We start from the raw sequence: 19,158 nt of genomic DNA, 5'->3' as shown, positions 1-19,158 counted from the left end.
TGTAAGTAGCAGAGATGGCAATGGAGCTGTCTGGCTGCAGATTTAGGAAGGCAGCATTGCATTGGTTTACACTCACTTCACATTTGTAAGGGCTACAGTCTTAATTTTTATTTCGAGAGAAAGATCGGTTTCTCCAAAAGTTCATGGTAAGTAGATTTTTCAAACCACTCACAAACCACTACTCTGACTCAGTGAAACCTTCCTGTACCTCTCTGTCTGTGTAATATTTACAATGAAACTTCAGGAAATTAGAATCCTACATATTAGGTCATCTCTACCCCATATCCTTGCCAGTGCAGGACTCTTCCCTGGTGGGCAAACTAAAGCTCTCACTCTGCATTTGGCTCCACATAGAGGGAAGCTTTCCCATGTTTAAAACCTCACTGAAGCTCACAGGGTTCTCTGCATGAGCACAAAGATCTGCCAGTGCAAATCAATTTCAGGACCAGGATCCAGAAGCCTGCAAGAGCCATGACTAAAAATACTTCCTGGGTATTTGGTGGTCTTTCTCATGGATTTTTCACTAATGGTTTGAAAGGATTGAGCACTTGATTCCTAAACAAAAATAGCCCATTTTCAGGTAGTAGTTTATGCCGAGCAGTCATTAGAGATTGAAATTGTTTTTCCACTGTTACCAAGTTAAAACTTGCTGTAGTCCACTGAGAGCAACCAGTGCTAATTATTGTGTTTGTTAAACTGTGGTTCAAGTCCTGTGCTGGAAAATTTAAGAGATTAATAAATACAACAACAAAAATGTGTTTGTTTGCAAAAGAGGTGAAGTACCTATGAAGTTTCTTTGTGGCGTATGAAAACAATTGCATTTTTTTTAACATAATATTAGTAATGAACTTAAAGGTGTGACGTAAGTGGTCATTTTTGAAATTTTAAATATCCTAAAACATTCCATAGTTTAAAGGGATACTGTCAAGTCAGGTTTGCCCAGAATTTAGGCTTTATTAAAACAAGCTTACAGTATTCCAAAATTAAGGCGAGTAAATCTTTCTATTAATTTAAGAAATAAAATTCCGGTGGAAACAGGATAACCCAAACATTCTTCCTCAGTGTTTGCATCCCAGACATAGCAGCATTGTGCATGAACAAGAACTTGAAATTAACTAGAAACTAATTGATTTTTGTTGTCCAGATAGGCAGTGCAAAAAGTAAAGCCCTAATTCTCCAATTTACCCCAAGTTAGTGAGGCTCCATGCAGATTCAAGTATTTGCCCTCATGTTAATCAAGGCCTAAGTTACATATATTGCATATGTCCTGTGCAGGATAGGAGCCTAAATGAAATATATATAAAAATTAAAATTCTATGTTTTAATAATAAATGGAACATGGGCAAAGAAATTCATTGTTTTTTGTTTTGTTTCTAACACTTTTAACCTGACAATGTTCTTCTAAGCAGTTGCTCTTTTAAATCTGTTTGGCTAGTATCAAAAAGTATCTTATCTGTCCCTAGTTTCTCTGCACTTTTCCCTTCTACCACAGCTTTCGACAAAAAAAGACGTATCAGTGAGACACATTATACCTCATAAAAACCAAATGTCTTCTCAGTTAAAAAGTGCAAGAAATGTAAATGAGATCATTAGTGATATTATTCATTGGTAATATGTCTGGTTCCGTTATTACTATGATTTTATGTGAAAAATATTACACATTTTATTTTTACTTGGAATTATTATTACTACCATCAGTAGGTTACTCCTCTGAAATCTGACAATAAAATCTGGTAGAATTGTTAATTGTTAATGAATCTGCCAATGCAGATTTAATACAGGAATTAAACTGGGACCTAATTGTAATCATTATTATATTACACTCATTTAATGTGATACATTACCATGAAATTCATAGATTCATAGATATTTAGGTCAGAAGGGACCATTATGATCATCTAGTCTGACCTCCTGCACAATGCAGGCCACAGAATTTCACCCACCACTCCTGTAAAAAACCTCTCATCTATGTCTGTGCTATTGAAGTCCTCAAATTGTAGTTTAAAGACTTCAAGGAGCAGAGAATCCTCCAGCAAGTGACCCGTGCCCCATGCTACAGAGGAAGGTGAAAAATCTCCAGGGCCTCTTCCAATCTGCCCTGGAGGAAAATTCCTTCCCGACCCCAAATATGGCGAATAGCTAAACCCTGAGCATATGGGCAAGATTCATCAGCCAGATACAATTCTTCATTGTAACAAGGGCTTTCATTGAATTACATTTTATAGCTGCCCTATAAGTAACCATTATCGTTGAAACAAAAGCAAAATCTAAATACAAGTGGGTTTTTTTTGTTTTGTTTTTAAAGACTTTCCGGATCCCTGGATACCCTTAGAACTTAAGGGGTCACTTTTTAGTATGGTACCTATTCAATCTCTGTCACTCCTGATATGACTGAAGATGACTTCAGGAAGCTACTCAAAACACTTCTCTGTCCTACTTTTCTTCAGGTCCATAGCTGAGCACGTTGCCTCCATGGCATTTCCAGGCTCTGTTAACCCAGAAGCACAGGGCCAAGTTACCTCCATGGCAGCTTGATGTGCTATTGCTAGGCCATGCCCTCAGCTCAAATCAATATTATTGCCATCTAATTATCTGTGTTCTTAGCTCTTTCAACTCCTCATCCACTATGGTGGTGATAGTACTGCACCCATCAGACAATGGTTTGAATGCAATTCCCATTAATCTGTTACAGTCCTTAAAATCATTGCAAATAATACTTACTCTGAGGTGTTTAAAAGGTGGAGTGTGAGAAGATGTGTATGAAGAAATGTTTAAATCAAGGCATCTATTTTCAGTACAGTTGCAGTAGTAGGACTCAAGCACATACCGACCGAGAGGAGAGGGAAGAGACTCTGGTTCATAGGCTGTAAGGGCAAGTAGTAATTAGTGTATGAAATGTGGCAAAATTTTGACAAATGATCTGGAGTAGAAAAGTAACTCTGTCCAATAAACAGGAGCAGCATTTTCAGGGTAAAACACAATTTCTACTCTGATTTCACATCCTGATTAACATTCCTGAGAAGTACTTTCCAAGAGTACTTTGGAGGTTCTTGGCACTTACTACAATATAGATTAGGAATGCTTTTCCTACTCTCTCCATCATAGCCAGCCCCCTGACCAAAGCAACATTTTAAAAAAATTACTGAAGTGGCAACTGATGACATCGGTCATTCTAACAATAATTCAAAGTAAATGTGCCACATTTACTGATAAAACTGGACTAGTAACTTTAAAATGTCATTGCATTTTTCATCCAGAAAAATTGAAATTGCTTTAGGATTTGTTCCCCTGAATTTAACAAGTTTTAAAACAAACTAAACATACCATCTTTGCCTTTAAGTCATGTGTAGAGGGTATTTGTAAAGTGTCAGCAAAGCTAAATTGTTAAATGTTTTTTTTCCTCTCCTCTAGATCAATGAACTGAGCCATGTTCAAATCCCTATTATGTTGATGCCAGATGATTTCAAAGCATATTCAAAGATAAAAGTGGACAATCACCTTTTCAACAAGTAAGTGCAAGTAACAACCCTTTGTAGAGGGGGATAAAGCTTCTGGCAGTGATATTTTACAAAATTCTGTAAACTCTCTGGTATTTTTCAATGAATAGGAGTAGTTTTTCTGATTAAGTTAATCCTGTGATAAACATAACCATCTGTTACATTCTAAAAAGCAACAGCAGGGCCTACTGGGTAGTACTCTTTGGCCATATGGTATATTATTACCCATGAATATCTTTTACATAGAAAATGATTGTTCTGTTTATGATGGAAATTTTTGTTTAGGTATTTTAAATGCATACATCTTCGTACAGTTATTTTTGATATCTTAAACAAAAAAAAAGTTATAAATCAGAATAAACAGTGGGATAAGGAGTATTTCAAAGCCAAATAAGGAATGTACACCTTTTCATAATCTCTGATATGAAATCATATAAAATGTTGACAGTATTACCCCATTATGTTAAATTTCCAACTAATTCCATAGTTTATCATATATTAGAATGATTTAGCAAAATAATGACTTCAGGCATTTATTTTCAACAATGTACATTAGTCGTAGTGTTTCAGGTACAAAACAATAACGTGCACTTTTATAAAGATAAAATGAAGGTTAAAATATTCTAGAAAATGGAATGATTCCATTATTTTGTACTTTCTAATCTGTGGCAAAGTTCAAGTAGAAGACGTAGCAATTACTGTTTCTGAGTATAACAGTGAGGTTAATTATAGGATTTTAAAACTAATCCATCATTAAAGGAGTCCATGTTTTATAAAAGCTTTGATGTTTTTTGGAGTTTTTTGGTGTCATCGTTGAACCCTTGTATAATCCAATTTAAGGTTTCTCCTTCAGAGCATTAGTAGGGCAAAGGGAAAATTATTTCACTGTTTTTTGAGTCTAGATGTGAAGACTTGTCAAAATTTAGTATGTAAGGACTTCATCCAGTTCTTATATAGCTGATTACCAACCCCTATGTGTATGTTTATAAAAGAGAGAAAATAGTTTGTGGTCAATCCTGACCTGATAGAGATTGGAGTAGATGGACTCTAAGTCTGCTTTGTCTCTATTTTGTACAAAAGTTTTTAAGATGTTATTGTCCTGAGTTATTTAATTGAACATGCATGTGATTTTCACTGTTTTTCATTCTATTTCAGAGAAAACATGCCAAGTCATTTCAAATTTAAGGAATATTGTCCAATGGTATTCCGCAATCTGAGAGAGAGATTTGGCATAGATGATCAGGACTTTCAGGTAGGTTCACTATCAAAATACATGTGAAGAACTATTCATAGCTCCTCTGGCTATAAGCAGGAAAATCTCAGTTTGTGTAGAAGTCTGCCAACAATCATCATTGGCTTATACTTCGAGAGTCTGTCTACTCATTCAGTGAGAAAATGGGCTTCTCCCACCCTTAGTTATGATAAAGAAGGAACAGGACAGGAGTATACTGATTCTAAGATTGTCAGTGGTGTAGTTGAGATTGTGCAGGAGCTGTAGACCCACATGAAGGTGGGTTTTTTGTTTTCGGAGGGGGTGGTTTTTTAATTATAAACTGGGGGAGGGGTTTGGAGTCTGCTTAGGCATTTAATAAGGGATCCAGGAAGCCCTAGTAGGGAGATGCCTCCTGGCTCTTCATCTGATGTAGACTATGTTGAGGCAGCAAGAGAGTTTTCTGCCTCTTTCCTATTTTTTCTTATTTCTTGCAATTTTCAGTATCTCTGTCCTTAGCTTTTTCTTGTCTCTGTGTCCTCAATACTTGTCTGTGTGTTCTCCTCCTATTGTTGCATCACTAGGGCCCTATCAAATTCATAGTCCATTTTGATTAATTTCATGGCCAGAGGGTTTTAAAATTGGTCAATTTCAGGTTTTCAGATGCTTACATCTGAAATTTCACGTGCTGTAACCGTGGGGGTCCAATCCAAAAGGTACCCGCAGGTGGGTCTGGTCTCTTCCGCCCTCCCTGCCCACCCCCCCCGAGCAGCCATGCAGGGGAAAAACAATTCCTGTCCCTCCCCAGCCCAACTGGGACTTACAGCTTGGAGCCCCTGCCTGGAGCCCTCCCAGCAGCACAGAAGAATGGCTTGTTTCACGGTCCATGACTCTTTCTACTTATTCTGTTTCCTAGTGGTGCACATACCTGCCACAGTTAAGTTGTTGAGGCTGGGTATAGTGCCTCTTGCAGTAAAAGGAAAGAGGTATGTCTGGACAGTACCGATGGGAGATGCTGTATACACTGAGCCACTTTAGCAAGGCACATCAGTAACAAAAGTGTTGCTTGAACATAGTCTCGCTGCGTGTGTCAGTACTTCTGTCTCTTTTTCCTTCTCACCCCCTGTTTTACTAACCAGAAAGAGTACCACCCTAGTACTCTTTCTGATCTTTCAATTGTCATGATCTGAGAACAGAAACACATGCAGAGCATTGGAACAGAAGAAAAAGCTGATTTGGCAAGCTAAGCGAACACTGCAGGGCCTGGTAGCATTAGAAGAAGCTCTCCCAGCCTGATAACTCTGGCTGCTTGGCTTTCTGTCCTCACAAAAAAGAATGGCCAGAGTACTGTACCACTATAGGAAAAGAAAGTAGCTGCATTCTGTTCCAGCGTAACCTTACTCTTATCTATTGCCATTCCCCTCATCATCACTTATGGCTGTGTTTCCTCCACACGCTGTTCCAGCTACCCACCTCCTTCTGCCATGACACTACAAATGGTTCTATCCTTTTTCTATCCAATACTTATTGTGAACCCAATATTTTCACCTTCCCTGATGGTGTCCCAGTCCTGTCCTCTTATTTTGCACTCTTCCAATAGAGATTATCGTTTTTTTCTCCCCTTCACTGTTACCACCCCAACATCATTCAGCTGCATTTTTCATCTCATCTGACATACTCTGACGTATCCTGCTGAACTTCCACTCGCCAGACCTGGACCTTAGATTTGTAGCCTGGTGAAATGATGATACAAGCCATTCCCGTCTATTTGGGGCCTGCTAAACTTCTGCACCTTGTTTTAGAATTGCTGATTGAAATTAAGAAAGCAGAACTGATTGACACTTTCTGAATTTGTTTTTAAGCAAAACTTTTCATTGAAACTTGAAATTTAAACGAGAAGATTGGGATAACGTTTTTGCAAGCATTTTCTCAAAAAATTCAGCCTGTTTCTCAATCTGCTCCAGAGCTTGTCAAATTTTTCTGAATTCTGATTTTAAAAGAATCAAAACAAACTTCCCATTTTTCAACCAGCTCCCGAAGGAGGAAGATATTCTATAACATATTTGAGTTAACATTTACGTTCAGAATGTTTCCTCAAAATTTTAACAGATCCTTCCACCTGTAGGTTTCTGGATCAAATTTGACTAATCATAGAAGATTAGGGTTGGAAGAGACCTCAGGAGGTCGTCTGGTCCAGGGGTAGGCAACGTATGGCACGCGTGCCAAAGGCGGCTCGGGAGCTGATTTTCAGTGGCACTCACACTGCCCGGGTCCTGGCGACAGTTCCGGGGGGCTCTGCATTTTAATTTAATATTAAATTAAGCTTCTTAAACATTTTAAAAACCTTATTTACTTTACATGCAAAAATAGTTTAGGTATATATTATAGACTTTTATAGAAAGAGACCTTCTAAAAATGTTAAAGTGTATTACTGGCATGCGAAACCTTAAATTAGGGTGAATAAATGAAGACTCGGAACACCAATTCTGAAAGGTTGCCAACTCCTGATCTAGTCCAACCTCCTTCTCAAAGCAGGACCAACCCCAGTTAAATCATCCCAGCCGGGGCTTTGTGAATCAGGGCCTTAAAAACCTCTAAGGATGGAGATTCCACCACCTCCCTACTTAACCCATTCCAGTGCTTCACCACCCTCCTAGTGAAATAGTTTTTTCCTAATATCCAACCTAGACCTCCCCCACAGCAACTTGAGACCATTGCTCCTTATTCTGTCATCTGCCACCACTGAGAACAACCAAGCTCCATCCTCTTTGGAACACCCCTTCAGGTAGTTGAAGGCTGCTATCAAATCTCCCCTCATTCTTCTCTTCTGCAGATTAAATAAGCCCAGTTCCATCAGCCTCTTCTCATAAATCATGTGCCCCAGTCCCCTAATCATTTCCGTTGCCCTCCACCTCCATTGAACTCTCTCCACCTTTGTCCACATTCTTTCTGTAGTGGGGGGGCCCAAAACTGGACACAGTACTCCAGATGTTGCCCTACCAGTGCAGAATAGAGGCAAATAATCACATCCCTTGATCTGCTGGCAGTGCTCCTACTAATCAGCCCAATATGCCGTTAGCCTTCTTGGCAAAAAGAGCACACTGTTTGACTCATATCCAGCTTCTCATCCACTATAATCCCCAGGTCATTTTCTGCAGAACTGCCGCTTAGCCAGTAGGTCCCCAGCCTGTAGCAGTGCATGGGATTCGTCCGTCCTAAGTGCAGGATTCTGCACTTGTCCTTGTTGAACCTCATCAGATTTCTTTTGGCCCAATCTTCCAATTTATCTAGGTCACTCTGGACCCTATCCCTACCCTCCAGCCTATCTACCTCTCCCCGCAGCTTAGTGTCATCCACGAACTTGCTGAGGGTGCAATCCATCCCATCATCCAGATCATTAATGAAGATATTGAACAAAACCGGCCCAGGGACAGACCCGCTTGATACCGGGTGCCAACTACACATCAAGCAGTTGATCACTACCTGTTGACCCCAACGATCTAGCCAGCTTTCTATCCACCTTATAGCCCATTCATCCAATCCATACATTTTTAACTTACTGGCAAGAATACTTTGGGAGACTGTATCAAAAGCTTTGCTAAAGTAAAGATATATCATGTCCACCGCTTTCCCCATATTCACAGAGCCAGTTATCTCATCATAGAAGGCAGTCAGGTTAGTCATGCATGACTTGCCCTTGGTGAATCCATGTTGACTGTTCCTGATCACCTTCCTCTCCTCCAAGTGCTTGAGGACCTGCTCTGTGATTTTTCCGAGAACTGAGGTGAGGCTGACTGGTCTGTAGTTCCCCGGATTCTCCTTCTTCCCTTTTTTAAAGAGGGGCACTATATTTGTCCTTTTCCAATCGTCCGGGATCTCCCCCGATTACCACAAGTTTTCAAAGATAATGGCCAATGGCTCTGCAATCAAGTCAGCCAACTCCATCAGCACCCTCGGATGCATTAGATCCGGACCCATGGACTTGTGCATGTCTAGCTTTTTTAAATGGTCCTTAACCTGTTCTTTCACCACTGAGGGCTGCTTACCTTCTCCCCATACTGCCCAGTGCAGCAGTTTGGGAGCTGATCTTGTCTGTGAAGACTGAGGCAAAAAAAGCATTGAGTACTTCAGCTTTTTCCACATCATCAGTTACTAGGTTGCCTCCCCCATTCAGTAAGGGTTCCACACTTTCCCTGACCACCTTGTTGCTAACATACCTGTAGAAACCTTCTTGTTACCCTTTACATCTCTTGCTAGCTGCGACTCTAATTTTGCCTTGGCCTTCCTGATTACACCCTTGCATGCTTGAGCAATATTTTTATACTCCTCCCTAGTCATCTGTCCAAGTTTCCACTTCTTGTAAGCTTCCTTTTTGTGTTTAAGCTCACCAAAGATTTCTCTGTTAAGCCAAGCTGGTTGTCTGCCGTATTTGCTATTCTTTCTGCACATCGGGATGGTTTGTTCCTGCACCCTCAATAAGGCTTCTTTAAAATACAGCCAGCTCTCCTGGACTCCTTTCCCCCTCATATTAGCCTCCCACGGGATCCTGCCCATCAGTTCCCTGAGGGAGTCAGCCTGCTTTTCGAAAGTACAGGGTCCATATTCTGTTGCTCTCCTTTCTTCCTTTTGTCAGGATCCTGAACTCGACCATCTCATGATCACTGCTACCCAGGTTGCCACCCACTTCTACTTCCCCTACCAGTTCTTCCCTGTTTGTGAGCAGCAGGTCAAGAGGATCATGGCCCCAACGCTTGCACCAGGAAATTGTCCCCAGCACTCTCCAAAAGCTTCCTCGATTGTCTGTGCACTGCTGTATTGCTCTCCCAGCAGATGTCAGGGTGATTGAAGTCCCCCATGAGAACCAAGGCCTGTGATCTGGAAACTTCTGTTAGTTGTCCAAAGAGAGCCTGGTCTACCTCATCTTCCTGGCCTGGTGGTCTATAGCAGACACCCACTTTGACATCACCCTTGTTGCTCTTGCCTCTAAACTTAACCCAAAGACACTCAACAGGCTTTTCTCCAGTTTCATATTGTAGCTTTGAGCAATCATACTGCACCCTTACATACAGTGCAACTCATCCACCTTTTCTCCCCGACCTGTCCTTCCTGAACAGTTTGTACCCATCCATGACAGCTCTCCAGTCATGTGAGTTACCCCACCAAGTCTCTGTTGTTCCAGTCACATGAAAGTTCCTTGACTCTGCCACGGCTTCCATTTCTTCCTGCTTCTTTCACAGGCTTCTTGCGTTTGTGTACAGGCACCTGAGATAACTAGCCGATTGCCCTACTTTCTCAGTATGACTCAAGAGGCCTCCCCTGTGGCACCCTCCTCCTTGTGTTTCCTCCCAATATCCTGTTCCCCATTTACCTCCAGGCTTAGGTCACCATCCCCCGGCAAACCTAGTTTAAAGCCCTCCTCTCTAGGTTAGCAAGCCTCCCTGTGAAGATGCTCTTCCCTCTCTTTGTTAGGTGGATTCCATCTCTTCCAAGCAATCCTTCTTCGTGGAACAACATCACATGGTCGAAGAATCCAAAGCCCTCTCTCCAACTCTACCTGCGTAACCATGCATTTACCTCCACAATTTCATGGTCCCTACCTGGGCCTTTTCCTTCAACAGGGAAGATGGACTAATGATGTTCCTCTTAACCAAGAGGAAAGTGGATTCTGTGGCTGAGGGACTTGCATGGAAAATACTCTGCCAGGAGCTCTCTCACATTTAAATTGGAAGGAATCTAGCTCATACACCTCCAGTGACCACAGCTATGTACATTCTACAGGACAGAGGTGATTTATTAATTAGGCAGGTCCCAGGCCATTTAAGACTTTATAAGTTAAAAGCTACATCTTAAACTCACTTGAAGGCGGTAGACAGTCGATGTAGATCATGGAGCACCTGTATCATGTGCTTGAAATGAGATATTCTACTTAGTCACCTCGTTCACTAGTTTTGGAGCAAAGCTGACCTTGTCTTGATCATTACTAAAGATAATCAGCCATCACAAAACGTACAGCCTCTGTTCTATGACCCAGGTGAAACATTACTATGTGCAACCTAGGGTCCAGTCCAAATTAACCAGAACATGCTGCATTTAGTATTTTGAACTCATGCAATTAACTGATCGCCAGCAATCTATAGAAGAGGAAACGTTAGAAAGTATTTGGTGTATAATTTCAAGCAATTAATAAAATCAATAAAATTATAAGATGCTTTTGGAGGATTCTTGAACAGAAAGGCTGAGTCAAGTTATGTACTGTGAATTATTCATATAGTGCTACTTGTTTGTATTAAATTATCAAATAACTGCATTCTTAGAATTTTAAAGATAGAAAGTTCTCTCTGCTGATTGTGCCCTTCTCACATTTCATTTTCAAATATGGTTATCCTGTCCCTCATCCACAAAGAAGCTCACACTGAGACAGCTTCATTTCATTTACTACTTGTTTGTGCAGCGGAAGCAGCAACATTGAAGTCACTGGAAATGTTCATAGCTTTGGGAATTGGTTTTAATAGCTTCCTCCTACTACAGAATCAGTCCCACATGGCTTTTCCACTGTGCCCCATAACCTCTGACTTCTATGTGGAAGTTTAAAAAAAAAAAAATTGAAAACCCTTAATGGAAATAGATTATAAGAGAGGATATATTCACCATGTTTTTGACAATTTCCAATTGATATTGAAGGGGAAGGTGTGTTCACAAATGCCAGTCAAGCTGTATATTACTTAGAAACGTCATCCTTTCTCCCTCCCACCTGAGAAAATGCACACACCTTAACGTTACCATAACTCCCATGCACCACATACTATGCACTGCAGCCTTCACTCTGCTCTCTTGGGTTGCCAGCTTTCTATTACTCCCTTTGCCAAACTACCCCCTCCTAATACAACTACTACTACACCAAACATCCACAACTCATAGTGTTGGGAGGGAATAGTTTGTTAAAGGCATGTGTGCAAGAGGTCAGACTGAGGTTGTGGTATGCAGTCTGTGGTGGTGAACAGTAGTTTAGTGATATTGTTAAGGTTTGTGCCAGTGGATGAAGGAGAAGAAGGTATGTCCTGTTAGCTGTGTGAATTTATTTCTTTGATGTTATGGCTTTTTGTCATGTATACTGTGTATGTGACAATCCTAAATGCTTCACAAGTATCGTTTTTTGGCATATTTATTATATGGTTATGCAAAGTTATGAGCTATCATTCTTAATGGAGAGAGGAAGTAAATTGACCATCATGATCATTAAGTTCCAAGTCACTAGCTAATAAACTTGAGACCAAAACGGCAAATTCCACTCCTAAGTGTGACATTTCTATCATAGGAGAGTAGATAGGGGACGACTTAATGCAGGCTCCATTTGGGAAGATATTTGGCCCCTTTAAATTAAGGTTTTGGAGAATTTGGGGTTTTTTTTCCCCTTGCTCTTCAGCAGAGATGGAGAGAGGTTGGTGTGCCAGGAAAAAAAGGTGGGATGGTTGTTACAGTTTAATAAATGGCATAGACTAATGTTTGAAATGCTTTGGAAAATTGAGATGAAATCTATGGGTATTCAAGGTGACAAAGTTGTCATAGCAATATGTATGTAATGATAACAAAAGATTTAACAAGGTGCAAAATGACCAAATTTTCAAAATCAAAAACCAGGATGCTTTTGTGGCAACATTTTTTAGAGTTGCAAAATAGTTGTACAAAAGTCTTTTTAAAAAATGCAACTAGTGTCAGTATGCCAGCTTCTGACAAGCATATTACTTGAAATGGAAGACCTTTTTCCTTTTACTTAGTGTATGCAGTGTTGTTGTAGCCATGTCAGTCCCAGGATATTTGAGAGACAAGGTGGGTGAAGTAATATCTTTTGTTGGCCCAACTTCTCTCTAAGTGCTCTGAATGCATTTATAGTGAAACACTGAACAAGTGTCATTAACATTCACTTTGATCAAAAGAAGAGCTTTAATGGTATATACACTTACTCAACTTTTTTTTTTCACTCCACTCCAAACACAGTTTATCACACTGAACATTCATTCCATTGGATTGTTTGTTCCTAGTAAACGCAGAGAAGGGCTTACTCAATATAACCGTTCATATTGAACAAACAGTTGGCAGTTAAAATATTTTTGATAAAATAAAAGCCCAGGACATTTCAGGTGTGCTGCAGGAATTTCCCGGGACACCAGGACATCATATGGAACACTGGGCCAGTTGCAGTAAAATGAGGATGTGATGGTTTTAATGCTTCAACCCAGATGAGTTAAAAAATATATACTAAACAAGAGAAGGTTATTGTCCTCTGGGAAACTCATCTATTTGACCATGAGACTTCCTCCTTCAAAGAGTCTTGGATGGCGCCTGTATGTCTCTTTCTTCGAGAGGAGTTACTGTATTGCTCACAGTGTGTGAAAACAAACTAGAATTGATAGTAGATGTTTGAGGGTTATAACCTATGACATTTGTATTGAGAAAAGACTTTGCTGGCATTTATATGCTGAATTGTGATTTTTATATAGAAAATCTTCACTTTAGTCACTCTTCAGAATCATCATTTGTACACTGGAGATTTTAATTGTATAAGACACAATAATAAAATATATAGAACTTCAAAGAAAGGTAACGCCCTCAAATTGAATGCAGAGGAGATTGGCTTATTTACTTATTCTTATTTTTGTATTATTTGCACCTAAGAGCACCAGTCATGGACTACCCGTTGTGCTACTCGCTCTGCAAACACATAACAAAGAGACTGTACCTGCCCCTCAGAGCTTACTGTCATGGGTGTCTGGTGTCTGTTGTGTCCTAATATAAGATCCCACTGTAAGAGAATATAGGTTGTTGGGTTTTTTCTCCAGCACATAAATTGCTTATGATAATCCAAAAGGAAATGTACAGGGTGAATAGTCCCAATAAACTGTCCAGTATACTATAGTATTATTTCAAATCATTTTCGATTGAGATTTTTCAGATCCTAGGTTTTTCAGGGCAGAATTTTTATTGTACTGTCCAGAACTGAACACATAATTGGTGCTAAACAAATGATAAATGATGGTAATCTAAATGTTCCCCAAACTTTTCTGCAGTGGGGTACAACTTTTTTAAAGAAGGAGAATTTCCTTACATCATTAAAGAAGCATAGTGAAATCTTCATGCAGGCAAACTACTTAGGAGATTTGTACCAGGGGCATATGCTAGGAGGTATTTAAGTTTTCTGTAGGAGAATCACTATTGAGTTTTCAGAGTAGCAGCCGTGTTAGTCTGTATTCGCAAAAAGAAGAGTACTACCAGTGGCACCTTAGAGACTAACCAATTTAAAAATATTTGCGAAGCTTCTTTGTACTTTAAATCTAAATTGGGTCAATGCAGAGTATGAGAGAATTCTGTAAAACCAGGACAGAATTAAATCTCATGTTAACCTGAAGGGTTGGGAAGGATCATGAGGTAGAAGGTATATGAATACAGAAATAAAGTTTGGTCCTGGCCAAAGTGTTTCATAAATAGAGATAAAGTAGCTAAGCTAATACTTCAAATTTAAAATACTGACCGCAGATCCCACCAAGATGTATGCAATATTATTGTTTGTTATAATGATCTGTGAGCTTGAACAATTGCAGTGCTAGGAATTCAAATATATATTAACTAATTAAATTGTCCCCACCTAATTAGCTAGGCAATAAGAGGCTTTGGCCAGCCAAAGAAAGTGAGTTCAGGGATACCATATTCCCAATGGAAGGAGAAAAAGCCTCAGGCCTAAGCTGACATGATTGAATTGTTTTTAAAACACAAACTGACACTTTTACTTTCAGAAACATATTGTGAAGCCTTTGAGAAAGATTCACTTCCTAAGGGGATCCATATAATTTGTTTTTAAACCTGAGAGAGATCTCCACTTTGTCATTTTATTACCTGTTTTCTCTTCTAAATAATGGCTTCCAAAAGTAGCTAAAATCCTGGTAGGTTAAGAGACTTCTTTCAGGAATAATCCACTGTGACCTATCAGGATTTGTCCAGGGCTGAGAATTTGAAAAGGCTGTTTCATCTTGTTGGTGTGGTCCTGTTCACTAGCTGAGGAAATTGTACAATGAAGACAAGCAAGCGTCTACTAGTTCATTAGTATTAGAGGCATTTTCTCTCTTAAGGCTACACTCCAGGGTCATTCTGTTTCACCCCTTCTGTTCCTTGGCTCACTTAATGTGAAATGTCCCATTGAAAGGGTAATTCCAACTTGATAAAGAAAGGGATGTAATATCTTTTTGCAGATTTTCTGCTTTATGCTTCAGCAAAGTGCTCCAATGAGCATTTTTGCTTATAATGAGTGTCCTGTATTCAGGTCTGAGAATAAATTTAGAGAAGTCTAGTATTTTCATTGAGAGAGAGGATTATGGAACAGATGAGTAATTTACAGTAGATAAGTTTAAATATTTGGAATATGAGTCACAAGAAAGGAATCCCAATTAACTTTGAACAATGTCATCCCCATTACAGAGCAAGATAGGACTAATATAGACAAATTGTCCCACTTACCTCTTTCATTAATCAGATATCAGGGTAATTAAAATGAATGTTCTTCCCAAATGTCTTTGTTTTCAGTCTTCTGCAGATATCCTTGATATCCAGAGGATAGATAGAATTTATTCATAAGGAAAGATAAAACACCCAGAGTAAGTCTTAAAAATAAATTTTGTACCTCATGACAAGAGGGGTTTGGAAGTGCCATCTCTTACGCTTACTGTGGCCAAATTATAATGCTTGTGACAATGTGGCTTCAGAAGAACAAGGATTCTCCACTTCATAAAATAGTTTGTGAACTGATTAACCCATAGGCACTGAGACATATCTTTTTATTTGATCCCTAAGGAAGAATTGAAGCCTCATAAAATACAGTGCTATTCACACAACCCAGTCTATCTGAATTTAAAGCCTTAAAGTCTCAGGGAGTGTCTCCCCTGTGGATCCTGGTTCACAATCCCCATGTGTGTGTAAATCCTGAAGGCAGTTATTTTTGGCAGTAGGATGAGCTTGGAATTATGACAGTTCAGGATCTGTATAACAGACTTCTCTTTCCTTGAGGCAACCAAAGCCAACTATCATGTCCCTAGATCTTTTTCACAGGTTTCTCCAACTTAGACATTTTAATATGGAAGAGATGAATTCCACGTTTTCTGATGAGCCAAAATTTTAACCCATAGTTCCATAGCTGATGGTTCTAGTTTTTAAAAAGTTATTAATTTATTATAAACAAAGGCCTAGAGAGGAGAACTAAAACTAAATGGAAGGAAAACAGAATATAGAAAAGTCCAACTGTTCTGGAGCACAGTCTCACGTCAGTTGGGGGGATACGGAAAGTGAGGACTTTAATGCTGCTTCAGATATGTCTTTTGAATTACTTATCCAAATTAAGGTATCAGAGAAAGTTTCTAGGAGTTGCATTCTACATAGTCACACTTTGTATCATGGATCATTGGTACACACTTTTGATACCCTCCTCACTGTGTAAGTGAACTTGTCAGATTGATACTTCCTTGACCTTTGGGGAAAAACAATATGAAATATTGGATGAAATTGTCAAGACCTTAAGAAAAAGGCATAATGAATATGTGGAGCTGTTATGATGAATGAAGTTGTCTACCCTAGGATAAGAAACTTGAATTATGTTGGTATGTAATTACTGTGTAGCTTTTTGGCTCAGTTAAGATAACTATTGAGAGATATTTTATTAGAAATTTTCAACATAACTTTAAATGTATAAATATAATTATGCCCTGCTCCTCTCCTTTTTGACTAACTCTGCCTCCTGCTACTTCAGATTACAATTTATGCTTTAGTGGCTGATTTTTTTTTCCTATTTGGAAGCTTAAATAATGATTTAATTTCAGCTGGTGTTGCCATATCTCTGAAAGGGAGCATCTGAAGTACTTATTCCTAACTCGTCGGGATAATGGAGAAATATGAGCAATAAAGGAATGTGATTTTCTCTGAATCTTAATAATTGGCTTTCACTTCTCCTCTCTCTCCGTCAGCACCACAAATGGATTCTCCTGTTTTTCTTCTCTTGTCCCCTTTGCAACTGTCAGTTCAAGTACTGTCCTCATTGTCTGTTCCCTCTGAGGCAGTGCGGCTGTACTCCAAGAGCCTCCTGTAGTAGAATAGGAAGTACTCAACTCTGGACCACAGCACAGTGTTTAATTTCTGAGTGGTGGTGCTGTGTTCCCGACATCATCAGTGGGTCTGGCAGTCCAGCGATATTAGTGTTATTTTGGAGGAAGATAGAGGTTGAGCTTGTCACCGTCTCCTCCTTTGCCCTCAGACTTCATCCTTATTTCACTAATACCAGAATGAGAACAATAACTACAGAGCGTGAAGTGAGATGACACTTGACAAATATGGTTGTCGTGGCCTTTGTGTACCAGTTGATTACCAAGTTACGGTCAGGAGACACACAGTGGGATCAGGGTCGAGCCAGGTCAGGATACCAGGAAGTCAGGGTCGGGCACCAGGATGCAGACAGGAGACAAATAGCGGAGTCAGGGATGAACTGGGGTGAGAAGCCAGAGTCTAGGCTTCACAGCAAAGGAAGATCTGGAGCAGAAGCAAGCAGGCAGCCTGCATCTTTGCTCAGAGAGCACCCTATGATGGCTTTCAGTGCTCAGTCTCCAATACAAGCTGCAACAGACGATAGACTATTTAGTCACTATTCCTAGCTCATGCATAATAGACCTGCTCTTTCAGCAGCTCAGTACCCTCTGAGCCTCGCTGAATTGAAAAGGAATTCCACCTCTGAATTACCGAACCTACATCTAATAATGTAATTTATTGTCAGTGCCATCCTCTAAATCACTGAACTTTCTCCCATTTTCCTCCTTCATTTCCATCCTTCTCTCGCCATTACAGTGAGCTTCATTTTGTCATCTTCATAGGCAATGAGTGCTGAAGACATCTGCCAAAGGAGATAGGAAGTTTACTTATAAGATAAACACATTGGGTAAAATTCTGGCTCCACTAAAGTCAATGGCAAAAATCCTATTGACTTAAATGGGGCCAGTCTTGCACACACTGATCCTGCAGCATTCAGAGTGCTGACTGATAGGGAGCAAAGGACTGATCTCAGAACCCATGCCTGATTCTCCTCATGCCCATGAACTATAATGCTGTTAAATCACTAGGCTGACACAGTGAGCTTCAGTTTTAGTCGTCATGTTTTGAGTACAACAGTGGGTAATTGCAGGTACATTTCCTGAGCAAAGCTGACCCATATGGACTCCAAAAACAATATACAAACTCTCATGCCTTGATTTTTATTTCAGATACATAGCTGCATATCACAGAATATCTTGTAAAGTTAGTTTTCCTGTTTATTCAGTTTAGCATAACGTGTGCTTGAATGAGATTAAACTATAGAGACGAGCATTTCTTCTCAGTACACTTACTTCTTGCCACACCTCGTGTGAAATTCCACTGAAAGTGAGATTTAGATCCTAGTGAGTACAGTGCCATTCAGTCAATTCTGTTTGAAAGATTAATGTCTTACTATTTTTCTAAATCTCTCCATGTTTTATCACAACAAACTAGAATTTTGTGACCTTTTCTCTTTGTAGAAAAAGCTGCTTTTCTGTGATAATTTTTGACTTTTAGAGGAAATTAATAAAGTATTTGTACTGTATCCAGAATGTAGCTTTAAACATTTAAGTGTTGAGATACATAATCTTGAGTCTGTTACGGAAGTAGCAATTATTAAACAATGACATTTACATGAGATGTATAAAAGATTAAAGATTAGAATGAGCTAATTAAATTGACCTTTAAATTGCCTCACTTTGAGTCTCTGGCTAATCCTAGACCTCCCAATGTGGAGTTAAACATCCTCACTGTGAACTTTAGGGGTAGTGGGAGCTGTACTGGCAGTTCCATTTAAAAAAGACAATTAAGATAGCATTTTGCCAGTTATAAATGTAACTTTCCCGTGTAGAGTAAACCTCAGCTCTCCTATCCTTTTATGGGGGAGGGAATAGGGGTTCCATTCTCTCCCCCCCCCCCCACAAGAATAAGAACTTTATTCTGAACAAGTGACTCCAAAGAAATATCTAACTCGTGTGGCCTAAAATTCTTCAGTGTAGGCAACAGAACCAAAACGTTTTTTGAGGTGTTGAAGAGTTAATTCCAGATAATAAAGAAGGAAGTATCTGCTGCTTCCATTTATTGACTAACTCTTGTGGCACCTGCTGTATTTGAAAGCCTTACTAATGTAAAATATAGGAGTAGAGAATTAAAGGACAAGTGCAGAGTCCTGCACTTAAGACGGAACAATCCCATGCACTGCTACAGACTAGGGACCGAATGGCTCGGCAGCAGTTCTGCAGAAAAGGACCTAGGGGTTACAGTGGACGAGAAGCTGGATATGAGTCAACAGTCAGTAGTGTGCCGTTGTTGCCAAGAAAGCCAATGGCATTTTGGGATGTATAGGGGCATTGC

At 39.6% G+C, this 19,158-nt stretch overlaps 1 protein-coding gene across 3 annotated transcripts in view; it reads left to right on the top strand.

Annotated features, from left to right (window-relative positions):
* The window catches only part of PIP4K2A (phosphatidylinositol-5-phosphate 4-kinase type 2 alpha), a 196,047-nt gene that overhangs the window by 99,795 nt on the left and 77,094 nt on the right, over positions 1-19,158 (top strand). For all 3 annotated transcript variants that reach the window (XM_077808210.1, XM_077808209.1, XM_077808211.1), the window contains 2 exons: positions 3,412-3,509; positions 4,653-4,749. In XM_077808210.1, the coding sequence (XP_077664336.1) occupies positions 3,412-3,509; positions 4,653-4,749 (195 nt within the window). The remainder of the gene's footprint in view (positions 1-3,411; positions 3,510-4,652; positions 4,750-19,158) is intronic.

This window comes from Eretmochelys imbricata, chromosome 2 (genome assembly GCF_965152235.1).
Source record: "Eretmochelys imbricata isolate rEreImb1 chromosome 2, rEreImb1.hap1, whole genome shotgun sequence".
In the NCBI taxonomy this organism is placed as follows: Eukaryota; Metazoa; Chordata; order Testudines; family Cheloniidae; genus Eretmochelys; species Eretmochelys imbricata.
This window is presented reverse-complemented; position numbering and strand designations above follow the sequence as displayed.